Source organism: Dermacentor albipictus, chromosome 5 (genome assembly GCF_038994185.2).
Source record: "Dermacentor albipictus isolate Rhodes 1998 colony chromosome 5, USDA_Dalb.pri_finalv2, whole genome shotgun sequence".
In the NCBI taxonomy this organism is placed as follows: domain Eukaryota; kingdom Metazoa; phylum Arthropoda; class Arachnida; order Ixodida; family Ixodidae; genus Dermacentor; species Dermacentor albipictus.
Genome location: NC_091825.1, coordinates 1,228,278 through 1,255,050, shown reverse-complemented (window position 1 = coordinate 1,255,050; position 26,773 = coordinate 1,228,278). Strand labels below are relative to the sequence as shown.

General features: G+C 44.1%; 1 protein-coding gene and 1 long non-coding RNA gene across 3 annotated transcripts in view; one reads left to right on the top strand and one right to left on the bottom strand.

Annotated features, from left to right (window-relative positions):
* The first annotated feature begins 11,550 nt into the window (after positions 1 to 11,550).
* The window catches only part of LOC135912405 (uncharacterized), a 38,829-nt gene continuing 23,606 nt past the window's right edge, over positions 11,551 to 26,773 (top strand). The window contains exons 1-3 of the long non-coding RNA XR_010567656.1: positions 11,551 to 11,649; positions 15,699 to 15,813; positions 20,329 to 20,462. This is a non-coding gene — a long non-coding RNA (uncharacterized lncRNA). The remainder of the gene's footprint in view (positions 11,650 to 15,698; positions 15,814 to 20,328; positions 20,463 to 26,773) is intronic.
* Positions 12,202 to 26,773, bottom strand: part of Rab39 (RAS oncogene family member Rab39) — a 169,174-nt gene continuing 154,602 nt past the window's right edge. Inside the window, exons 3-5 of one of the 2 annotated variants that reach the window (XM_070538190.1) lie at positions 17,181 to 17,366; positions 14,924 to 15,799; positions 12,202 to 14,270 (exon numbers count right to left, since the gene is read on the bottom strand). In XM_070538190.1, coding sequence (XP_070394291.1) covers positions 14,070 to 14,270; positions 14,924 to 15,799; positions 17,181 to 17,366 — 1,263 coding nt within the window. In that variant the 3' untranslated portion in view covers positions 12,202 to 14,069. The remainder of the gene's footprint in view (positions 14,271 to 14,923; positions 15,800 to 17,180; positions 17,367 to 26,773) is intronic. The other variant, XM_065444857.2, reaches the window with a different exon arrangement.

Below are 26,773 nucleotides of genomic sequence, written 5' to 3'. Positions count from 1 at the left end.
TTCCACGCTGATCCACAGTGTGCTGACTCGGGACAGTTCAAAACCTACCAGGGCCTCCGACGACGCTACTATTGGCGGGGAATGTACAACTACATTCAAAAGTTCGTTCGCTTATGCCCCGACTTCCAGCGCCGAAAATCTTCAACCCACCACTCGCCAGCTGGTCTGCAGCCTCTACCCTGCCCTACCCGGCCGTTCGAGCGCGTTGGCATCGATTTGTATGGGCCACTTCCCCGGACGTCGGCTGGTAGCCGCTGGACCATTGTGGCAGTATATCACCTTACACGATACGCTGAAACCGCCGCTCTCCCAGCAGATACAGCGTGCGATGTTGCATCATTCCTGCTTCGCCGATTCATCCTGCGGCATGGTCCACCTCAAGAACCGCTCAGCAATCGCGGACGCGTCTTCCTGTCGGAAGTAGTTGAAGCGATTCTCAAAGAGTGCCACGTTGTTCATCGTACGACTACGGCGCACCACCCTCAAACGAATGGCCTCACAGAACGCTTCAACCGTACGCTCGGCGACATGCTTTCAATGTACGTTGCCTGCGACCACACGAACTGGGATGCCATTCTCCCATTTGTCACCTACGCGTATAATACCGCTACGCTGAGCACCACTGGATTTTCACCCTATTTCTTGCTGTATGGTCGAGACCCTTCGCACACCATCGACACCATTCTTCCGTACCGGCCGGATGCATCCGAGTGCGTGCCTATTTCTGCCACGGTCAGACATGCAGAAGAGTGCCGCGACCTCGCACGGGCCTTTACTTCCACTGATCAAGAGCGCCAGAGGAGCACTCGCGGTGACGCCACTGCCACGGTCACCTTCAATCCGGGAGCGCTAGTGTGCCTCTCAGTTCCTTTAACTGCCGCTAGCCTCTCATCAAAACTGGTCCCTAAGTATGAAGGCCGTTATCGGGTTCTCGAACGCGCATCGTCTGTGAACTATGTCATAGAACCAGTTGAGCCATCTTCAGACATGCGCCGCCGTGGACGAGACATTGTCCATGTCGACCGTTTAAAGCGTTACTACGACCCGCTCATCGTGAGGACCAGTTAGGTCGCCGGACGGCTCCCTTCTCGCTGCCGGGGCCTGATTGTAGCGAAGACAGACGCTAGTGGGCTCAGCGCTACTGGCTCTAAACGGTAGTGGGTCGAGCGCTCCTGCTCAGCAACGGCTCTCATGCTTAGAAGCTGTGACTGCCCTGCCCGTCGACGTTGCGCTGCTCCGAGCTCGGCCAAATAAACACCTTTGCAATATATATATATATATATATATATATATATATATATATATATATATATATATATATATATATATATATATATATATATATATATATATATATATATATATATAGATATATATATATATATATAGATAGATATATAGATATATATATAGATAGATAGATATAGATATATATATATATATATATATATATATATATATATATATATATATATATATATATATATATATATATGGCGTTCAGAAGGCTGGTCGGGTCCTCCAACCCCCGCCCCCCGGAAAAGCACGCTGCGTGCAGATACATCCATGTGATAAAAAATAGTAGTACAATGAAATTGCATATTTGCTTAGTGACATGGTACATACTTGCAATGAGCACGATCCCTGCATTTACTATAAAAAGCAACAGCCCATGCTTGGTTAGGTTAGGCCCACTACAACATGCAGGCATGGGTGATCGGCGCTTTTTTTTCATTTCTGTGTCGTGAGGTTTATTGGCGTGCGTGTAGGTGCAATGGCACGCAGTATGGCTAGCACAAAAAAAAGGGGGGGGGGGGGGGGCAGATATATGTAGCTCACTGGCAAAGGAAATCCGTGTTCAGCAACTATGTTAAATGTCATGTATGTAAATTTTACAACGCTACTCATTCGAAGCGCGCACAGGTGCATATTGAAGAAAACTTTTCCAGGGTACATAATTTAGTGCGAAATTTACACTAATTTTGCTCTAACCACAAGACTTCATAATTTGAATATACTGCACGGAAAAACCTAGAGCGAATTAAATTGTGTGTCAGCTTTGTGTGTATAAATATAGTCTTTCCTATGCATTAGGTTTATCGCGTAATGCATTACCAGTTGACAGCCTATCTTATCATGTGTACTCTGTTTACATTACAGTTGTAAACAAATGAGTAAACTAATAAGTTTACTCATTTGTTTTGCAACTTATGAAATGCCGGTTTATATATATTTTCAACATTTGACATAACCCTGTATGTTTTGTAGGGACAACCCAGGACGTCCATTTCTTAGCACCCAGTCAACTGCCAGAAGTGACTCGAACACAGGCCACCAGTAAGTGGACATCAGTTGCAATTTCACATTATGCAGTTGGCTGCTGCCTTGTACGGAGGCTTTTTTTTAATGAGATGGTGGTGTCGTTCTAATGTACATTTTGACCACAAAGGTGCGATCATGTCTCACAGAGGCATATATGGTTGCTATTCACTGCGAGGGATCTGTTCTCGTGTTCGTGAAGCATTTGTGTTTGGCAGTATTGTCGCCCAATGAGTCAGATATAAACACTGTAACTCGCCACTGCCGGCAAGTAGTTGCGAGAAACACAATATATTATGACGCTGTAAAGTTATTTCATTAATTCGAAGGAAAATATTGCAGCAGGAAGAAAGGTTGCTATTCCAGGTAAACATGTCTTTTTCTCACAAGTTATTTAACCAAACTGTGGATGCGTGAAATTCGTGACTTATGAATAGATTTTAATTCATCCTTTAGTAATGCTTCTAAAAGAAACTAGAAATAGCATGTGACTACCTCTCCAATCAGCAGATCATACACTTACAGTCAGCAGATCATACACTTACGAGTCCTGCATGCGCATGCATGCAGGACTCGTTAAGGATTTTGCTGTACCCAGTCTACTGTCGGTGCCGAGTTGGTGCAGCACACAGGTGCCATTAAGTGTGAGTGAGTGAAAAAGTTTATTAGCTCTAGATTCACTGTTCTTCTGCGGTCTTCAGATGGCTTCGTCCATCTTCTAGCACAACGGTCGGTTGCCCTTAGTCCAGGGCTCCGCTGGATGCGGCTGCCAGTTGAGCTCGCCGAATCAGATCTTTTTAGTCGACCTAGCGATCGCTGGAGAGCACTCCCTCCCATTGCTCCACACTCGGGTTTGGTATAACGGGTACCACGCCTATCTTCTGGCATGCCCGCGTTGTGATACAGCGTGGGTGTTTCGTGGCACCAGGGGCATTTGTCATTGTATTGTGTGGGATACATCTTGCTGAGTACGTTTAGGTTCGGGTACGAGCCCGTTTGTAGCTGCCTCCACGCGACAGAGTACTCTCTTCTAAGGGAGTTGTGCAGTGGTGGATACCGCTTTCTGCAGCCCTTGTAGTAATTTAATATCGCCGAATAGTCTTGGGGTACAGGTTCGGTCCCCTCGAGGTCGCCTACGTTGGATGCTCGGTAATAAGTGCACCCTCGAGCTATCCTGTCCTCCTCTTGGTTCCCTGCCACTCCCGTGTGTCCCGGCGTCCATACTATCGTATGACTAATTGGTTCTTCTTTTGGTTGTCGTTGTGTCATGTGGTCTCCGGAGCGAAGTATGCGGAGCGCTCCGTGCCCTATTCTGCCGCGTAGGCAGTTGCGGCATGCCGTTTGTCAGTCTGTAAGGATTGTTAGAGACCGTTTAGACCGATATCCCTCCGCTGCCGCTAGAGCGACGGCCGCTTCTTCAGCCTCAACTATCGTACAGCCTTGTAGTGATGCGCTGGTGATCTCGCGTAGGTTCGAATCAATCACCGTTGCTACCGCGTTGCCGTTGCTCTGCCCCGCTGCTCTGGCGTATGTGGCTGCGTCCACATATACCGTCGTTTCTTGGGGTGCTAGTGTCTTCTGTAGGTATTCAGCCCTCGCCTCTCTGCGTGCTTTGTGTAGGTTGGGATCCATGTTCCGGGGTATGGGTGCTACTTTTGGTGTGTTGCTATACTCGTCCAGAATTGTTTCGGTCCTCTGTATCTCTTGAAGTTGATCGGCGCAGCCTCGGTTCTTCAGGAGCTCCCTGCCGGGTGGGGCCTGCTGTAGTCTGCGCTGTTGGGAGACTAGTTGCGTCTCTTTCAATTCCTCGAAGGTGTTGTGTAGCCCTAAGGCTAGGAGCTTTTCGGTTGAGGTGTTGTGGGGAAGGTGGAGTGCGGTTTTGTAGGCTTTGCGTAGAATCGCGTCCGCCTGTTGTACCTAGCTCTTGATGGAATTGTAGTATGGGAGGCTGTATGCCACTCGGCTGACGACCAGGCTTCTTACCAGCTTGAGTGTGTCCTCCTCTAGCATGTCGTGGCGTCCGTGTGAGATGCGCGTCATCATGCGGGCCACTTGTAGGGTGGATGCCTTGAGTAGGGCGAGGGTGTGGGTGCAGCGTTGGTTTGACTGTATCTACATCCCCAGGATTCTGATTCGCGTCTTTTCCGGTATCGGGTTCCCCTCGAGGTAGACGTTGAGCTTTAACTCGTCGCTGGTGGGGACTGTGCGGTTTTGCTTTCCTCTCCAAACTCTCAGGAGTTCGGACTTCTCAGTGGAGCAGGCTAGCCCTCTTGCTCTGACATAGTCCTCTATGCATGTGGGTGCCTCTTGTAACTTCTCTTTCTCTCTGAGCGAGCCTGTGTTAACCCAGATGGTGATGTCGTCGGCATACATGGCATGGTGTATGCCGTCGATTTCTTTTAACTGTTTTGCGAAGCCAATCATGGCTATGTTGAAAAGCGTGGGGGAGATGACCGACCATTGAGGCGTCCCTTTGTTTGGAGTAAGGAACTTCTCTGATCGGAGCTCTCCCATGCCAGTCGTTCCCGTTCTGTTTGAAAGGAAGGTGTTGACGTAGCCGTAGGCTCTCCTCCCGCAGTTCAGGTCGTTCATGCCCGTGAGGATAGCCTCGTGGCCTACATTGTCAAAAGCTCCTTAATATCCAATGCCATTATTATATTCTCTCCTCTCCTGGGGATGTTCCCGAGTACTTCTTTGATTTGAAGCAGTACGTCTTCGGTCGATAATTTTTCTCTGAAGCCGAACATGTTGTGGGGATACAGTTCGTTGTCCTCCATATACTGTCGTAGTCTCAGCGTCACCACTCGTTCGTACAGTTTTCCCAGGTTCGATGCCAGGGAGGTGAGTCTGAGGTTCTCTATTTGCGGTTTCTTGTCCGGTTTAGGAATCATGACTACTTCCGCATGCTTCTACTCCTCGAGGACGGTCTCAGCTTCCCAGTGTTTGTTGAGAAAGTCGGTTTAATTCTGCGACTAACTCTTCACTGAGGTTCCAGATGAGTGCGTTATTGATCTTGTGTGCACCCGCGGCCGTGTTTCTGGTTGTGTTTTGAGTCGCTGCGTAGACCTCTTCTCGCGTGATGGGTCCATCCAGCTTAACGTTTTCTCTTCCTCGGTAGCGCTTTGCGTAAGCTGCTGGGTTTGTGTCCCCGAAGCACTTAACGCTTACCTTCTCCAGGAGTTCAGAGTCTGGTCCCTCGAACTGGTGGATGAACCAGTAGATGGTTTTGTTGTTTTCTGCATTGGGCTTGGTCGGATCTATGAAAGCCTTGAGGATATGCCATGTCCTCACTGTGTTCCGAGTTCTGCTGAGGGAGTCGCTGAATTGCTGCCAATTTTACCTTGCCAATTGCGCCGCGCACTCCTCTGCTTTCGCTGTGACTTCTGCGATCTTTAGCTTCCTGTTGTATTTTTGTTTCTTGCACCTCTTGGTGAGCCCACGTCTAGCTTCCCACAGCTTCAGCAGTCTGGTGTCTACCTCGGGCGTCTGCGTCGTTCGCGCGATTTCTTAGGCGTACTTGCGCTGCTTTTAATTGAGCATTTTTCCCCACTCTTCTATCGATTGAATCCCGTTGTCGGTGAGATTCCTATCGCATGCCTCTCGAAAAGCGCTCCAGTCCGTAATTTATGCTGATCCCAGCTGACGCCTTAGCCTGTCCGAAGTTACTTGCTTCTTGAGTATGTAGTGGTCACTACTCAGGTTCTCTAACAGGTACTCCCACACTGCTTGCTCCGCGCCTCGTATGAACGTGTGGTCGGGGCAGGTGTCGGTACTAACACTGTTTCCGATTATGGTTGGAGTGTCTGAGTCTGTGAGGAGGTTGCAGTCGGTGTTCTCTGCTGCCTCCGCTAGCATTTTGCCTTTTGGGTGTGCTGTTTGATATCCCCAACTTTTGTCCATGGCGTTAAAGTCTCCTAGGATGATTAGCGTGCTGTCTTTTGCTAGTTTGCATGCGCCATAGAAAAGCTCCTGGAATTTTGCCTTCCTTTGTTCCGGGGGGCTGTATGCATTTACAATAAATATACTGCCCTCTTTCTTTCCTTCTTTGGTATAATTTGTACAATCACCTGCTCTATGTCGGTGTCGGCTATCCTGTTGTGGCTTATGGCGATGAGTGCCTTGCTGGCTAGGGTTGCCATTCTTCCTTTCCCTTGAGTCTCGTAACACGTGTATCCTGCGAGTGTTGGTGCCGTGCACATCTCTTGAAGCGATATGATGTCGGGCGGTGTTTGTTGTGTGTGAATGTATTGTTGGAGGAGGCCCTGCTTCTTACGGTAGCCTCTGCAGCTCCATTGACATATATCTAAGGTTTCTTGCTTGCTTAAAGTTGTACTGGCCATGTTTAAGCCTCGGTGTTGTTTGCGGATGCGTCGGCAAGGGGTGCCAGCGCGGGGCGGTGATAGGCCTTCTCTCTAATGTTCTCGGTAAACGTCTGCTTGCGGATGCTGCTCCGGAGCTCTGTGACTTGAAATTGCACTTGATGTATCAGTTGCTGCTGTTGCTGCATCATCTCCTGCATCGTTTGCTGAAGCTCTGCTTTAAACTTGACTAAATCCTCGTTGCCTGCTTGCCATGGGGCTTGGGTTTGTACGGTTTGCGGCTGCGGAGGGCTGTTCGACCAAAGGTCTCGCACTGCCTTCGTTAGCTCTGCTATTTGGCGTTCTAGCTCTTTCTGTCTAGCGCGTGATAGCTCTAATTCGCGTCTGAGCGCTATTTTCACCGCGTCCTCCTGTCTAGGCTGTTCGCGGTTGCTGTTTGTGTTGTTCTTTTTGTTAGCTACCCCATCCGAGTGTGGAGCAAACCAGGGGTTTTCGGCGCCCCAGTTCACCTTGACGCCGCCGCTCTCTCGGGTAGGCTCCTTCTTCGTCTTCTTCTTCTTCTGCTGCTGCTGCAGCTATTGAAGCCATGTTTCATGCATCTGCTGTGTGTACGTAAGTGCGCGGTGTATTTGCACCTCAGAAACTGATTATACCCACAGTTCACCAGCTCAGACAATCACGGTGTACATTGTACAATACGGTGTACCAGCTCAGACAATCACGGAGTGCCCTGCACTGCATCGTTGCGTGCAGGGCAACAATGCACTACTAATGACGCCCTCTCAATTAAATCTGCCACCCGATGTTCTAAACTGCATCACCCAATTTCTGACTAAGCGCTCTTAGTTTGTTTCCCTTAACAATGTCAGGTCTAACTCGTTCCCTGTAACGTCCGGCGTGCTGCAGGGATCTGTCCTCGGCCCAGTTTTATTTCTAATATATATCAATGACTTGCCTAATAATTTATCATGCAACATCCGCATGCTCGCTGACGACTGTGTTACCTACCGCAAAATAACTAACATATCTGACCAAATAGCCCTACAGAATAAAGTGTTCGACTGGTGTAACCGCTGGCTAATGACCCTTAATCCTAACAAATGTAAATAAGTTTCCTTCAATTGCGTAAATTATTTTCCCTGTGAAATCGCTAACATACCAGTTGAAACAAGTGAATCCTATAAATACCTTGGTGTAACACTAACCCCTGATCTTTCCTGGCGCACCCATATGTCACGAATATCATTTCATCGGCTAACCGATCATTAGCATTTCTAAAACGTCATCTGCGTCACTCACCCTACACGTAAGACTTTTGGCTTACCAATCGCTAATTCGGCCCAACCTTGAGTACGCATCACCAATCTGGAGCACTGACCAAGTTTACTTGATTAACGCTATCGAAGCAGTGCAAAATCGTGCTGCTCACTTCATTCATTCTTCTTATTCATACGACATCAGCGTGTCATCCCTTAAGAATGAATCTGGTCTGCCCACTCTTTCGTCTCATCGCAGGATCGCCACACTACCACTTCACCACAAGCTTTATCACAGTTCTTTCAGCCATCCACTTTACATCGCTCCCGCAGCACGCACTTCCCCCCGCACAGGCCATCCACTTCAAGTCACCCGATCCCGTTCTGACACCACTAGTTTTTCTGCATCATTTTTTTGCCGCGCAGCTTCAGAATGGAATGGCCTTCCCCACGACATTGTTTCAGTCACCTGTCCACCACGTTTTATTCAAAGTGTATCCATATACCTGTCTTGTTAAAAACCTGCGGCATTAGTAATATCTCTGTAAAACCCACCCCTTATGTAACTCCCCCATGTGGGGTCTTTAAGGAAATAAAGTGAAAGCGAAGTGAAGTTTCACCGCAGACTGTTCTCTTGGGCGTTTTTTAGAGACCACCACATAACACTCCTGATTTCTCACATAAACTTAATAACATCTTGAGCGAACTTAGTGAAAAACACCCTAACGCAGAGATCCTGCTTTCTGGCGACTTTAATTTTCCGTAAATCAACTGGACTAACAATGGTGTTTTATACATGGGCAATGAAGCTGCGAAAAAATGTTTTAATATGTGTCCTAATTTCAGTCTAACTCAAACTGTGCTAGAGCCTACGCGGGTTACAAAAGACACATCTAATCTACTCGACCTTATACTAAGCAGCCATCCTGACAGTCTACCATCCATAACTTGCTTCCGTGAGGTAAGTGATCACAAAGCAATCCATGCCATCTTCACCTTTCAACCTATGCGACAACAAAAATCCAACAAAACTATATGCCTATATGATAAAGGGCATTGATATGATATGATATGATATGATAAAGCTGTTAATTACGAGTTAGGCGACTTCTTTTCAACTTTTGAGACATTATTCCATGTGCACTCGCCTCAAGAAAACTGTACACTATTTCAAAACAAAATTAATGAACTCGTAAACAAAGAAATACCAAGAATAACTATGCATACCAATCATATTAAGCCATGGTTCACCAGAGCTCTAAAGAAGCTTGAAATCCAAAAGAAAGGTCGCTTCCGGCTAGCCACGCGTCTTGGAAGCACCCAGGCATGGTCACAATACTACATGGCAGAGAACGACTGCCTGGCAGAGAACGTTCGCACTGCTAAAAAATCTTTTTTATAACGTCGACCTAGCCCAGCTACTTACTCAAAATCCTCGGCAGTTCTGGCGCATGATAAATCCCCAAGAAGCTCGTACTATAAGCGTCACAAATGCAGCAGGCAACACTGCCACGGAAGCCGAGTGTGCTGATATATTCAGCACAGCATTTTTTTTCCGTGTTTACGAAAGAAACTACCACTCCAGACTTTCCACTACCTACTAACATAACATCGCATATGTTATCCATTGTATTTTAGATAGATGGTATACTATCAATCATTAAAAAAAAGAAATTGTGTACTTCTGGTGTAGAGGAAATTAACTCAAAGATCCTAATGAATACTAAGCATATCTCCGCGGCATGTTTAACTCTATTGTTCTCGCAATCATTATCTACAGGTGCTTTATCGGATGATAGGAAAGTGGAAAAGGTTGTTCCAGTATTCAAAGCAAGTAACAAAGACTCCCCCTTAAACTTGCACCCCATTTCATTAACTAGCGTTCCTTGCAAATCATGCAACATGTCACATACTCACATATAGTGAACTGTTTAGGCTCGGTAAGCTTCTTTCAACCTTCTCAACATGGTTTTCGCAAAGGGCTTTCATGTGAAACACAACTAGCTATCTTCCTTAGTGATATCCACGTTAATCCTGACAACAACGTGCAAGCCGATGCCATCTTTCTAGACTACTCTAAAGCTTTTGACACAGTGCCTCATAACCGCTTGCTGATAAAATTATCCAGATTGGACTTGGATCCTCACGTAGTACAATGGATAAAAGAATTCATCACTAATCGTTCCCAGTTAGTCCTTGTGAATAACTTCTCCTCCGAACCCCTCCCGTCACTTCAGGCGTCCCACAAGGCTGTCTTGGGACCGCTTCTTTTCCTAGTATGCATTAACAATCTTCCGCTGAATGTATATTGTCCTATTCGCATGTTCGCTGACGACTGTGTGATTTATCGTACTGTGACTAACATCTCTGACCAAGCATCTCTCCAGAATGACCTTAATGACGCGCAGAACTGGTGCAACCACTGGCAAAGGGCCTTGAACGCTAGCAAGTAAAAATTTATTTCGATTTCCCGCTGTCGTAATCCTTATCTATTTACTTGGACAATTGCAAATGTCCCAGTAGAATCAGTTCTAGCCTATAAGTACTGAGGCGTAACCCTCTCCCACGACCTTTCCTGGAATGCGCATGCGACTAACGTAATTTCGTCAGCGAACAAGGCCCTTGCGTTCATGAGGCGCCACCTTCTTCAAGCTCTACAGCACGTTAAACTACTCGCATAAAAATCATGTGTCAGACCACAACTGCAATATGCCACCGCCAGCTGGAGCCCTCATCAAACTTATACCATCAGTGCACTCGAGTCAGTTCAGAATCGTGCGAATATATTCATACACTCCTCATGTTCATATAACATGAGCATTTTACACTTAAAGGCATAATCTAGCGTGACATCTCTTGCTTTTCGTCGTCGCATCGCCACGCTCTCTCTTTATCGCAAATTTTTTTACAGCTCACTAAGCCGCCCACCTAACGTCACGCAATCATTTTCACGCATGACACAGCGCACAAGCCATCAACTCCAAGTTTCTTGTCCTCGAACACGAGCTGTTGCTTTACAATAATCATTTTTCCTCGAGCTGCCAAGGATCTACCCTTCAATGTTGCTGTCATCACATGCCATTCTCAATTTCTAGAACCTGTTCAAACTTGTATTTCAATGTAACACTTGCGTTTTCTTGTGCCCACATGTTAACCACGCCTTCTGTAATACACGAATGGGGTCTTTAAGGTAATAAAATGAAAATGCAACTGGAGTGAATGACTTTTGGGCATGAGATCAGTGACAGAAACAACTAAATGAATGCAGTACATTGTCTCTATCATACTGGTACGGGAATGTTAGGAATATAAGACTGTATTTACAATGTACATACAAGCAGAGTCAATGGGGTTAAAACGGCTGACTAGTAACAACACGCAGCAGTCAGCGCCTCGCGATCTCCTTCTTCCTCTCTCTCTTCTTTCATCCTTGCGTAACAGGACGCGTATTTTCATCCGCTAGCATCTACAACGGGGCGTGGCGCTATAGGCCAAAGCAGGTCACGTGACTTCCGCTGCTTTGAAAAAAGTCAGCTAAAAGCTAAGTGTACTGTGGCGTATGTATTGTTAAACAAGATTTCGTAAATCACAAAAATACTGTACGCGACGCCCATTACTGAAATGAACGCCCGTTGGGAGCTACGACACTTACGGCACCGCAACCTCGCCCTGGCAAATGGCGACGCCCTAGGATGAGCACTGCTGATCGAGCTACCGAGCGTCGGTGGAGCGCCCCAGCCTGCAGAAAGCGAAATGTGAGTAATCTTTTACATCATTAGCTGTGCTGTCTCAATCGGTGCGCTTGACTGTGCTACTGGAAAGCGTGATGAGTGGGCTTGTTGGTATGTTACTTATGTCGCGTTCGTAGCATTTGCTGTGTTGACGCCAGGTACGCTTCAGCACGAGTTGTAATTCTTGGTCGCTGACACGGTCGTGGTCGCTGCGAGCGCATGAGGTCCAGGAAATGAAGATGCAGTGTTTATAATAGCAATAATAACTAGAGAGAGTCAATGTATGCAGCTGCTTATTTAGATAGTCACTCTCTCTTAACCGTGGGAAAGTGCAAGTAGAATGCTGGGCAAGTTTTGCACTTTTCTGTTCGCGCTTTTCGAGTGTGCAAAGAGGACAAAACGTGGATAATGGGACACATGCATGCAACATAACGAACTATTTGAATGAACCTTAAACAAAACTTTTATGGTGACGCTCTCTGTTACCTCCTTTCTGCGTTATCCGCATCATGCTTATTGCAGCTTCGGTGGATACTTAAAAAAGAAAACGAGAAACCCTCAGTTGCAGAGGCAAGAATCTTTATTTGCTGCATAAAGATACTCTGAATTAACTTCGATCATGCCATTCACAATAACACTGACAAAAATTGGAAGTATGTATGGGAATCGCAGGCCAAAATTCTAATGCGGAAAACCGAGAATTCTCGTGTATTGCACATCATTTCTGAAGACGACCTGAAAAAGGTAGTTTAGAGCCTCTAGAGCTAAGTCTTGTTTGCCACACCAATCACGGCATTCTCTATCCGTGATGTTGAACGGGAATTCCACAAAACCCAGGGTATATCGATACTTCACTGTAACATTCGAAGTTTTCCAAGAAACAAAGATACATTGTGTTCCTTTTTGGCACAGCATAATTTTACCTGTGATGTAATTGGCTTAACGGAAACTTGGTTAAAAGAAGGTGAGCACATCTCCATTCCGGGATACAGTCTTGTAAGCAATCCCAGGAATGCTGTATCGTGCGGTGGTTGAGTGGCTCTACTAATCAAGCAGACGGTACCCTTTAGGATAATCACCAATACTGTGATTAGTAACAGTACGGTTGAATCTCTCGTTTTGTTCTTTTAGATTCACGTTCAGTTGTTGGTGCAATATACCAGCCACCAAACTCTAGTCTGCCAGTTTTTTATCAATCGTTGGAATCTATCCATTCCACCCTAAGCAGTAAGAGCTATGGTACCATCACTATTGTTGGCGACTTTAACATTGATATCAGCAAAGACACGAATTGTGAATACATGCACCTACTGGAGTCATACAACTTTAAGTATACAATCTAAGAACCTACTAGATTGTCACCAAGTGCATCTACAACTATAGACCATGTATTGTGTAACAGTGATAACATACATTCTGGCGTATACGATTCGAGTCTCACTGACCACTGCCCTATTTTGTGTTATTACACAGCGCAAATAATACCATTGCAAAAAAGACCATCTAGGCAAATCGCAGGATAAATTACAAAATACTGCGGCAAAAAATTAAGGAAAAGGAATTTCAAAATGAATTTAGCAGTGACGCTCATATCGAATGCGCAAACTTTACAAATGCATTAGCCCACATGATATCTCAGTGTACCACATATAAACAAAACAAATACGAGGAACCTTTGTGCCCATGGATGAATAACACCATACTTACAGCAATAAAAGAAAAGGACTGGTAATACCAAAAGTCGAAAAAAAAACATAGAGATAACACCTATTATTTGCAATACTATCGAATATCTCGTAACCACGTAGTAGCTGTTATCCGGAGGCGGAAAAAAGAATACAATGCATTCTTAATAAAACAAGCACAAGGCAATACCCAAAAAATGTGGGAAATAAACCAAATAAAAGACTCATCACTCTTGAACATGTTGATGCCAGGTGCACCGACACATTTAATGCGTATTTTACTAGCATTGGCCCAAAGCTAGCGGAGCGTATTCCAGTTACTGAAAGCAATGTCGATTGCCCCATCATCCATGCATGTTTTTTTCCTTGGACCAAGTGGACGAGCATGCCATTAACCTCAATGATATCAGGCATGCCTTGCTACAAAGCTACTGGTCACGATGGCATTACCGTAGAAGCATTGAAAGACATTATGGATATTCTTGTGGGAGTACTCACTAAAATAATAACTGTATAAGCCGAGGCACATACCCTGACATATTAAAGATAGCAAGAGTTCCTCCTAACCAGTTTTAGTGGCTCTTAGCTGCCGGCACATTCGCTTGAACTGAGTCACTTAATTTGTGCCCGCGTTTTGGTTTCCTTGTATTGCCAGCTTTGGCTGGCCGACCAGAAGGAATTCGGCCGGACTTTCTGGTGACTCCGCTTCGGCGCCTTGCCGAAGCTGTTGGCTGGACCCGGATTTTTTTACCATGGTGTCTATGCGCTCGAGCAGCAGCATTTAGCCTCAGGAGCATGCTGTATGCTCCACTGCTTCTGGAAACTTTTCCTATTGCAGCAAAAAAAAAAGCTCCTTTTTTTAAAGCTCCTCAGCAACACTCCATAGCCGGGGTTCCCTTCTGCAAGCTTGTGCATTCTCCTGAGTGCCCTTTCCAATGCAGTGTAGGTTTCTTCAGTGTCCTGCAAAATTATTTTACATCATATTGCACCATTCTGTTCACACAGGGAAACAGCACAAAAGCTCAAACATCAAGCAGAGTCAGACATGCAGCTTCACTTAATGTTAACTATTGTAAGTAGTTCCATCGTGAAGTCTGTAATCTTTAGTTACACCACATGCCTATAGGTTATTTGCATTATGGGCAAACTTTGTTCTGTCTTTGCGGAGACGAACCTGTATTCTTATTGATTTGGCGTTGTCACATTATCCAATGTTCTTTCACATGCTTTGGTTGTCTGTTTAAGTTGTGTGCTTTTAATACTGAACATTACTGCCAGCCATATGCAGACAGCATATGGCTGGCAACGTTGGCAAGTAGCAAAGGTTGTGAGAAATAGTCACCCTCAAATAAGCTTGGATGACATAAATACACTTTGTGGCCTTGAAGTACCCATGCGGTTTCAAATATGTGTGGAGCAACATGTAAAGAAGACTTTTGTGTTCGCAGCTGCCATTGTACACAATCAGCCACAATTGTGTTAGCTGCAGTTGTACATTTTCGACTACTATTATTACTCTTCTAAGCATGGGGCACAACTCAATCTTGGATATAAAGCACTGCACGCTGTCATTCACACCTCGAAATGACTTCATATGGAAAGAGTCAGAATACCTCTGGTTGTGCACAGAAGTCGGGAGCAGTGCTTGGCCCTGGCTGAGGACAGAAGTCGGGAGCAGTGCTTGGTCCTGGCTGAGGACAGAAGTCGGGAGTGGTGCTTGGTCCTGGCTGTGGACAGGAGTTGGGAGCAATTATTTGCCATGGCTGTTGTTGCAATGGCGCGCCTGAGGCACTTTCCACCATGTTGAGGAATTCATCTTCTATTGGCTCACTGGGGGCATTGTCTTGTGCTGGCCTCATCGGTAAAAAGAAATCCAGTGGGGGGAATCGCTCACCTAATGCAAGCTGCCCAAGCTGCTTACAGTCTGCTGGTGTGAGCTTAGGGCTATTAGGAAAGCACCCTCCGAAGGCCCTCTGCACTGCAGCCTGGTGCTTACAGAAGCCACCTTGGCTGCCTACCCAACAGGTGCAAATGCCCACATCAGCTTGTACCTGGTATGTTGCGTTGCTGGAGGAACTGGGCACATAGTAGGTTTCGCCAGATTTGGTAACACTCCCTGCGGGCAGCTCTGGAAGGTCTTGCAGCCGGTGTTCAAACGTGAGGTGACGTGATGCCTCTCGGTGGTGCGCATGCCGCAGAAGCCTTGTCTCGAAATACTTCTCCCAAGTCGAGACTATTATCTCGACCAAGGCAACTGCATTGTATGCCTTTGTACGGCAAAGGACAACATCTTTGAGGATTCTTATTGAGGCTTCTGAATAGTTGTTTGTGTTGTGCCCCTTTGTTGCAAGATTTCTTCGGTACATCTGTACCCATTCTTTTTCGCAGCAAAGAAATGCCTCGACTCCGTGGACATAACCTTCATGGCCAACAGTGCGGAGGTGCTCTTTTGCTGCTTCCAGCTGGCTCTTGTCCTTTGCATACAGTATCTGCAAATTACAAGGCAAGTAGGATCTCGCGCAGGACATTCACGGCTATACCCCACCCTGAGTGGGGATGAGGAAGAGAATAAGAAGGTGCACCTAGCAAGTGGAAGTTATTGCTTAAAAAAAGGGTGAGGGAGGATAAACAGAAAAGAGGATGGTATTTAGCTGATATAGAAAAACGACAGGTATGGGTCCTGCTGTTATTTGCAAGCAGGGCTGAAGAAAAGAAAAACAGATTCAAACATGCTAGCAGGGGCTGATCATACAGTGGGCTTACCTTCCTGCAAAATAGGAAATAAAGGGAATTAAGATTAAAATAAAAATGGTAGACGAAAGCAAGTTTCCCAAAGGCTTGTTCAGTTGGGAGTAGAAGTACTAATTCAAATCTTTTTCAGTAGTGAGGGAGAGAGAAATCTGATTGACCAAATATTAAATAAAACAATCACTTTATGCTTGGTAAGATAGCATTTTAGTAAACATGCCTTGTCTGGTAAGAAAGTCAAGAAATCTAACAACTTAGTAAATTAGAAAAGAAGATATGATCAGCTGTGGTCTAACAAGCTGTCAGACCTAATGGCATAAATGTTTCAAAGGTAGCCAGTGAGTTCATTTGTTACACTAATGGACAAATATAACCAGCAGCCCTTCATTTTTTGCAGTCTGCAGATGGGCTTAGAAGCATTGAATCATTGAAAACAAGAAAAAAGCTGATTTTATAGAAATATATAAGCGACTTTTGTTTTGCTTCTAGAAACACGCAATACTGCTCACAAATAGTAGGTCCCCTTTTCCTTCTTGTATTTGATTTCTTACTCTCGCATTAGAGCTGGGATATTTGCAATGGCACTGCTGATTATGGTCATTAGTATGAGCAGATGGACATGTTCTACCAAGTTTCCATGGTGAGTGCTGTTGATGCAGGCTTATTTTAGTTTATCTTTTCCTCCTTTTAGGCTCGGCAATAATAGTTGCATTATGCACTTTTTCATGTTCAACATACAATCAAGCTTACTGAAATGCAAGAAAGCCTGTGGCAGCTACCATTGCAAATATACACATGCCCCAAAGATGTAAGGTTTTTTTTTCTAAAGAAAACACATGCAGTCTCACTGTCAACACAGGATAGCTTTTAAGTGTTGAGGCCTGTATGCCTGAATACCTCAAGGGCAGCCACTGCTTTATTTTTATTGGTAGTGGACTGTATGTCACAAGTAGAAATAATTTCTGCTGCCTTGATGAGTGTCATGATGTATGCTACATAATTTTTTTTTACTAGGATGTCATAAAAAATGTTCATTTCTATTGAACTTTGCCTCATTTCAACACCTCTTGGTATGTACGACAGTCACTTCACCATGCAATTTTTAAGTGTTCATTTCTGTACCTTTTGGAAGGCAGCCATCAGTTGACGTCGGTCTTCCTTGGGGACTTTGTTACCCGCTGCAGTCAGCCAGCGCCATTCTGCTTGCAGCACATGAAACTGGCATAGGAGCTGTTCTGCTGCGGGCCATGCCTTTTTCAAGGCATCCTTTTCGGGACGGGAATTGTCCGACATCAGTACTAAGGGAGCCTGCAATAAGGATTGCATAGATTGCAAATATATTCTAACATCTGAATGTAGATATCTAAGTAGGCTTTCTGCTGCCTATTCATTGCTAATTTTCCTCCATAACTCTATTTCATTAAACTAAAATACAGAATGAATGGTGTAAGAATGATGTCGAATCTATGTGTTGTGCCTGTGCTTTTACAGTATTTATAACATTTTGAAAATTTGCTTTTTCAATGCATTTATAACACCTCAAGTTTGCTGTCTGGGCTCTAATGTTTGTTAAATACAACACCATTACAAGAACACTCACTGCCATACATTGAATGAATTAGCCACCCAAATGACAATAACCAATTGCAGTTAGAGTAGCAACAAGCTTGAGCTCCACCTGCTAGGCTATTATCTTCACTGCTATGAATCCATTTGTTCATACCAAATGCTATAATGCAGCTGGCACCAAACTTAGTGGACATGTGTCAGTAAAACTATGGTCGAAACATTAATGTAGTGGCTATTTCTGATGCTAACTGCCGATTCAAATTGTGAATAAATCAAATTATTGGAAAAGAAACTTCACCAATCTTTTTAAACTGTATATGCAGTAGCAACTGCTGACAACGCTAAGGTGAAAGCTGAAACAATGTTGTTAACACTTGCTTCATGCCTTGCCCATCGTTTCTATGCCACACAATTGGAACCTAAAACCAAAAAGCTTGCTTTAATTCCCAGAGAGTTTTATTTTTCCTATCATTTATAGAACTTGACAAATTTAAACCATTATAAAAATGAAGAATGCAAAATGAAAAGTGGGGGACACCATAATTTTGTAACCAGGTGCCCTCGGCATCTAGTTTGATACGATGGAGTGGAGGTGCATTTCTCAAGGAACTTCCAGTTGCAGTAATCACTGAAGAGCTTTATTGGACTGCAGTGCATTGTTTGCTTTATGGAAAGCGCCGCGCTCCACTTTGAAATCGAGGGGCAGCTTCAATGTCCTCATTTTTTCCACTGTCAGTATTTCATTTGTTCTTTACCTGCCTTAACATGTCACCGTACTAACCAGCTCACATGAAGAACCTAGTTCAGTGGGGCAGCTTCAAGTCAAGGCTCGTTAGAGAATGTGGCAGTTAGTGTGCACTTTCATGCATGCACTTATCCTCATTTACTTAAATCGCACCACCACAAGTCACTCGTTCACAGTGCCGTTGGTGCTTGTGCGATATCAGATTTAGGTGCCTGTACATAATACTACACAACAATAATACATGCAATGGTGATCCTAACCAGTATGATTTTTAGGAAAGTAGCTCCTCTATGAGGCTTAAGCAGAACCGAAAATTCGGCTATCACAACATTGCTTTCTTCTAGAGTCCGGCCAAGGTAACTATGTTCATTTGCAGTTTATTTGTTAGATTGTCTGGCAGTCCCTGAAGTTCTCAACTCTGCGGGAGCACCAGAGCTAAAAAAAAAAAAGTTTATTTCAAAATTCTGCAAGGTCCATGACTTGGCCACACATCGCCACAGTGAATACTTGAGCATTAACAACTGTATTTTCGTTATTGAACTAACATTTGTATCTGTCGTAATTATTCAACGTCAACTTATTGCTCTCTTCAGCGAAATAAATTCTGGTGGTATGCGTGGCAAAACCACTAACTTATTATGAGACCCTTCGCAGGGGACGCTGGATTAATTTTGACCATGTGGGATTTTTTAACGCGCGCCTAAATCTAAGTATATGGGCTTGTTTGTGGCTGCCATGGTAGGGATCGAACTCGCAGCCTTGCATTCAGCAGCGCAATGCCATAGCCACTAAGCTACCTATTCAGCCTTGCTTCTTTCCTGGTACTAGTGTTATTCTTTGTATTTTTTTACTAGAGCTGCCATATTTATATATTATGGATACTAGGAACACAGTGTTCTACAGAGCCTATTATTTTCTGTCCAAGTGTGCAGAACACGTTGAGAATAAGCGTTATGAACAAAAAGAAAAATATTTCACAGAAGCTTTTTCAGAAACAGGGGAGGAACACGAGGCAGAAAACTGGAATTGGGTGTCATCCCAAGGCACTTATATGTACAGACAGCGCTTGTGATATGTGAACCATGGGTGAACCATTTGCTTTACGCCACGTGCGTGACAACACTGCAGCCGGAGATCTTGCGTCAGTCTGTCTCCTCTTTCAAAAGACAGCGAGTCGCTTGCCAAAATTCCTCCTTGTCCAGTGGTCCAGCTCTAAACGAACAAACGACGATTGCTGCCTGTCATTTAGTGTTGATGAAATACATTTAGCCAGAAGCTTTCTGCATAATACCGAAACTGAGCAAGAAATTTTTTTCCGAATATTTCGCCTGTAGACAGCACTTGTCCATAGTTTTAATGTATGCAGCGAAAACGGGCATGTATGAGCCTATCTTCTAATTGTCTCTAGTGGTTGCCCTGCTTGCCTAAAACACTACTTGCCCACTGAATAGTCCTTTTACAATGCAAGAAACAGTCTTCTGTTTGAAACACCACTGTTGCTCAGAAGGAGCACTGAGATTATGATTTTTGCCATGGCCAACATTAACCTATAACAGATCTTATTCAGAATGCCTCAATAAATTATATGTATAGCTACTGATATTTAAGAAGCCAACCAACACTGACACCAAGGATGACATAGGGGAAATTAGTTGTGCTTAATAAATGAAATAAAGAAGCGATAAATTAACGTAAATGACAGTGGATGAAAAAACAACTTGCCTTAGGTGGGGAACGATCCCCCACGCATTTAACGTGTGATGCTCTGCCAATTAAGCTACAGCGGCACTGTTTCCCCATCATTTATGTTTCCTAGTAGCTAGTGTGAATTAATGTGGATAGCTACAAGATTGAATTTTTCATTAACAGGAACCTGTACTTCTTGGGTATTTATGTTTCCTAGTAGCTAGTGTGACTTAATGTGGATAGCTACAAGATTGAATTTTTCATTAACAGGAACCTGTACTTGTCTGTTCCCGAAGCATGATGGGCAGCTATCCTTGAGCAGTTGGAAGGCAAGGTTGTAGCCCTCCGTGGTTTGAGAGTTGTGCAGCAACACAGCAATAGGCACGGCACCTGCTTTTGTGGCGGTAAGCATGATTGTCGCTGTGCTTCTTATCACATCACACGAGGAGGTTGAATCAACAAATATTATCTCCTGAGCGGCATCCAGAGACTGAGCTCACTGCATGATAGGAGTGACCACAAGCACCGCCCAGCAGTCTGGTGTGCCAGCTGTGTAGATGCACGTCCCTGCATAATGCGAGCTTACGGTCATCAAGTGAATTTCACAATGTCAAGCAAGAGTATCAGTGAATTGAAAAGCTTCTATGACATGTTACATAAATTTAATACATTGTTGCGTGAAGAGCTTTTCAATTGCTATTATTGCACTGTTTACTGAAATTTCTTTAACAGCTGTTATTGTTACTGTACATTATTCAGAGCAGCTTCTACGTCATATTGGGAAACTTGACTAAATGCACAAGTGAATACATAAGAAATTCAACTGTTTCCAACAGATATATATAAATGTAAAAAGAGGATAAAAGTAATTTCATTCATTCTTTACACTTTGCAGCAACAAAATGTAGGCAGTGGTGAAGTGGTGCATAAGGTGCTAAAATCGCGTAATACCAATGCATATTGAATGGCTGAATACTAGTGCTAATCTCAATTTTTATGAAGTGTTGCCTTGTGCTCTGGATGGACTAATTTTGTGATAGGAACGTGCCCTTTAGTGTTTTCATCGAGTGTCTTAATAGTGGGATTTAAATTGGTAATTACTGGCCTCCAACGGATCCTAATGTTCACCACTGCAAATCATAGGTTCATAATTGGGGACCCAAATGCTTTTGGCGCGCAAGAATATAGTGGCCCCACAACTGTGCACATGGAGATCCAAGGGCAGCTTTCTAGATTTTTTAACTCCAAGAAAGAAAAAATAGAGGCATGGCTGTTTTTATTGTTCTCAAGAGGAATGCAAAATTGCATGAAATCCAACATAGACAAAATGAGCCAATATTACGCCGTTTTTTTTTGTTTTCTCCATGGTACACTCTAGGTGCACCTTAAACTTTATGCACTGAGGTCACATATCTCGCTACACAGTAGTTGGCAACTAATGTAAAATCATTGTGTTGGGCCTAATTAAATGATAAAGTAAACATAAAGGTAGCACCACCCATTTTAGTGCTGAGCGAGACACGCTGTTAATAGGTAAGAAAAACAGTGTGGACTTTTTATGCAAAAATAAAGACATGCTTCACTTCGTATGCATCTCAATTTTTATAATGAAATAAGAAAGCATACAGCACAATCACACAGGTAAAGGCTAAGGCACTCGCTAAGAAATTCACGCACACCCACATACACGCACAATAAATTGTCGTCTTATGTCTCACATACTCAGAAAAGTATGCATTGTTTGCTGACATTGTGCGAGTGCACTCATGTACCACTTTGTAAACAGACGCAATGCTGCTTCAATTCTACTTGCTAAGTGATGCAATCTTACTTCCCAGCTACGACTAAGCAAGCCTGGCTTTGAGGAAGAACATTCATTTGTGTCAATGCTTTGTCCGCATCACTGTGGCTTTAAGAGGGGATCACCGAGTAAACTGCCAAGAAAGGTTTTAGGTGTTAGCAGCAAGAAAATTAAAAGAAGCCTGAGAAACAGGACAGCACAAAGCCAAGTGCTGATGACCACTGTAAACCATTTAAAAAACAGTACACTGATATTTAAAAAGACAGTTTGAACTTGCATGTTATAACAGGTTGTGTTGGTTGATGCATTTTTTGTATAGAACAATGCCACTTTTTATATGAAACGTATTTAGTTCGACACATTTGTTACATCTTGCACCAAATTTTTATAGTGTGCCAGCTGTTGTAGTATATTGCTAGCACATGACTTTTTTAAAATTGAACTTGCCCTCCCTGAACAGTGAAGTCATTGTCACTTTGTTAATTTTTGCCTGTTTTCTACATATACCAGTCAATTTAAATACTCATCTTTTTTATGCTTCATGAGAAAAGTACACTGAAATGCAAATACTCTGAAATCTGCTACAAAATTGCAGAATCGCTTAGAGATACCGCAACAAAAAAGTTATTAAAAGTAAAGGTCATATACATTCAGCACACAAAATCACGGACTAGGGCATGATCAGGAAAGGACTTGGGGGCGTCCCAACTATTATTTTTTTATTAAAAATTTTGTATGAGGTGGGGGGCAAATATCTCTCTAGAAAAGACTCAACCTTTGTTTTGCTAAACATAGCATAAATTTCCTTGAAAAACATTCTGACTCACTAAAGGTGGAAAAGCGCATTTATTCAATACACATATTACAAGTTTGAAGACTTGTCACTCCAAAACTAAAACATTGTACACCACCAAACATTTTTTGGTAATCTTATGATGTTAGAACTACTGGCCCAAGATAACTTGGATCTATATCGCCTAGAGCATTTTTTTTAATTGCCAAACTCTGCTTTTTGAGCAAGCGCATCAGTGACCCCAAGATAGGTGGCTTTTTGGGACCATTGTAGCTAACGTGATGAAGCAGAAAGATTTTAGGACGAATTTTCAAATAGTTTCTTGCAAATTATTTCAAGAAATGTGCAACTGCATTATGTATTTATTTCGTGATAAAATTTTAAAAAATGCTGAAATTTCATAAGCAGTGAAAATTGGCCAATTTTAAAGGCACTAATTTCCGATATTGTGTGGTTTGCATGGATTGTGCAAAGAAAGCTGTTTTGTTTCGCATAATGCGTTTCTTTACCATGTTCCAGCAAAACGTTTTGTTGGGCTAGTTGGTGCATTACTGAAGTACTATAGCACCAAACAGACGACACGGGAAGAAGAGACACAGACGAGCGCTTACTAACAACTGATGCTTTAATGACGGAAGCACACAATATATATACACAAATCTGGCGGCGCAACTCGCGCATTGTCAAAACATCACATGGTAAAAGGGCAAAAGGCGATAGAACGATTGTGAATATGACGTTCGTGAAGATGACACGTGGTGTACAGGGCCAAATGACTATAAGTGATAATGGTTACATGATACACAAACACTGGCGTAAGGGAGTACCCCCTAAAAAACTAAAAGATTAGGAATGTTCACCAGGCGCGGGCGGCGCGGCAACATGCTCAGATTTAACTATGGGCTTCTAAAAATGACATCTCACTTTTATAGAGAATTTTAGATGGTTCGCTTACGCATTCAGTGCCCTTCCTTTTAATGTAGAAGGCTTCCTTCAGCTCGCGCGCCACGCTATCTCGACTTCTGTCCAGAATGATAGTCTCACTTAGGCGAGGCTTGCACCCGCACTCTTTGCAGTGGATGGCCATATTGGAACCTGTTCCTTTCTCGTGTAACCTATCGTGTTCTTTCAGCCTTTCATTAAGACACCGCCCCGTTTGTCCTATGTAAACTTTTTTGCATGAGAGCGGAATTTGATATACTACCCCTTCCTTGCAACTGACAAGTGGATTGGTATGCTGGGTTCCGCAGGTCACGCGTTCTGTTTTCTGGTTGTTAACGCGGGCGCACAGTGTTGCAAGTTTTGAAGGGGCTGAGAATGTTACTGAGAATGCTTCATCCATTTAGTTCTCGTGATAAAATTTTTAAAAATGCTGAAATTTCATAAGCAGTGAAAATTGGCCAATTTTAAAGGCACTAAAGAAATTGCCGATATTGTGTGGTTTGCATGGATTGTGCAAGGAAAGCTGTTTTGTTTCGCATAATGCGTTTCTTTACCCATGTTACTTAAAATGCTTCATCCATTTAGTTCCAAACCAGTAGCCGTTACTTTTTTTTCTCAGGTTTTGTTAGGTTTTATTCTTCATTTAGATGCTCTTCAAAATTATTGGTTTGGTACTATTCTCAATTCATGTTCAGTTCGACAGCTGGTATGACATCTTACCTTGTGCTGCATAGTCTGCCAACTTTTCTTTGAGTTTTGGAAGAGGATTTCCTATGGAACCATACTTTGCTTGCCTCCATTTTTGGTGCCAGTGATAAACACTCCTTTGTTGTGGGTTCACCATACCGTTGGCAAGCAGAATGTGGCTGTTGTCTTGCATTGCCAGTGCCTCCTCGTGGTGCCGAATGGCAGCTGCAGGCGTGAAACCAGGCTCGAAATATGCATCGAATGCGGCCCTTGTTTCTGGGCTGGCACGCAGTAACTTCAGTGAGTCAGCACATTCTGTGCTATGATTATGTGTTGCGGCCAATTTGATCACAGCTGGGAGGGGAGTGCTTCTGCACAAATACTTATCATTTCTCTGGGTGTCAGGGTTCACTTTCTTAATTTTTATATCGAGTTTTGCTGGGCAGTCAGTGTTGCGCCGTGCAGTAATTTTGTTTCGTTTGTGGCGTTGACACCGCCACACCTTGCGGAAGACCATTCTGTAACAAAGTAATGTGAATACAGATAAAGAATTTGTTTCACTTTTGTAAATCATATTCGAATGGCTTCTATACATAACAGCTCTCCCACACATCAAAAGCGTGGTAGCCATAGAAAAGTGGTAATGGTCGCATTTGGTACGCTCCGAAAAGTCCATCAAAGCAAGAAAAAAACCACCCTTCTACTCGAGAAAAAAATGGAAGGGCGGGTAAGATGGAGTTGCACATCGCCCTACACATTTTCGCAGAAGTTCATCAACGGTATAGAGAAGGCCCGCACGTATTGTCCTCAAGCTTCACTACGCAGCGCGCTGTGTAATCGCACGTGCGTTAGATTTCCGTATTTGCGTTAAACGTCTAGTTACTATGCGTTTCTTTCGTTTTCGGCTCTGGCAGCGTGATGCCGCGCTATTAGTGCGCCCAACCGCGCATTTGCCGGGCTGCTTAATTTATCGCTTGCTCGTGACGTGCTTGAAACCGGAGTGCCTGTAAATAGCTATGTCCACAATATTTTCGGACGCCTGCAGCACAAAGGTAATGCTCAACACGAGTCAGAGAGAACATGCACAGCGCCCTATCTTGCGAAAATCTGATACTTGCAGCGGAGAACGGCAGAAAACAGGCCACGGAACAAGTTAATTGTGACTGCCAACTCGCAGATCATGTTTGTCCCTCGTTTTCACTGGACTTGCATGTGCAATCTGACTCGCACAATTTCAGTTCCAACGCAAACGGAGCAATCACAGTTTATGAAGATTTATCCGCTCCGACGAACACTGCTACCGCGGAGCTTCGATTTGCAGTAAAGATTTTTTCACATGCGACGTCTTTTGCTGCGAACGCAACGAATCTGTAGGATTACAATGCAATGCAAGCTTGTTTTGGAGGCTTCGGTAGGAAATTCGAGAGGGTATAAGCAATTATTTATGGACGTCAGACTCTGGAGTTTTGCAAGACGCGTAGCGCCACCTGCCGGTGCGAAGAGGCAGTAATTGAGTAGTGCGAAGCCTGACTCCTTTGCTAAGTTGCCTATGCAGCTAGCGACTGCGAAACAACGATTTCACTAGATTTTGGTCCATATTGCGAGTGTTTTGCGCATTTAACACCCAGACAGAGAGCTATGAATGTCTACGCTAGTCGGACGCGCTGTCGAACTTAAAGCGTTTCATGGCTCACTCGTCAGACTGATGGTATAGAAGCGACGGTAACCGCGATAGCTCCGCGCGCTACGAAGAAACGCCGCAATCGACGCTACTGTTGTGTTCTAAATTGCCATGAACGTAAAGGACGGAATAACAACGTTCAATTTTCCTGATTTCAATCGCGATCGTATGAAGGGGAAAGGCGAGAGCGCTGGATACGGGCCGTTCAACCTGTTGGGTAATCGGATTACTTGCATTCCCCACAACACTGCGGCTCGCATGAGAAAGTGCGACAATTTTGTTCTTCTGTAATTGTGTTCCATAGCCCTGACGGAGGACCGTGGTGACCAAGCGAAAACTCAAGAATCTGCAGCCGCCACTTCGCCACAGAAAAAACAATGTTGCGAACCATCCTGTTTATGTGCTTGAACGAAAAAACCAGTCAAAAACACAAAGGACTAGAGGAGAGGTTCACACCACAACGACTGGACTATCAACTGAGGTTTATTAGAATCGGTGTAGTCCCAGCAAGGCCAACAGAGCATGCGCAACTATGTATTATGTACCAACTGGCCCAAATTTCAACCCTTCTGTTTATGTGCCATTGATATCTCCACTTTTTAACAGACATCCGCCTCCGCTTGACTCAACAAGTGGAACGGAGAGATTTGACATGTCAGCTTAACGAAACATTTTGGTTCGTTTATCAATTCAAAATCCTTTTCTAGAGCATCGTTGTATCGCGAGCTCATTTCTACTTTCGGCAGGCACGTACCCAAGGGGGGCCCCGGGGGGCCCTGCCCCCCCCCCCAAATTAAGACGCATACCCCGC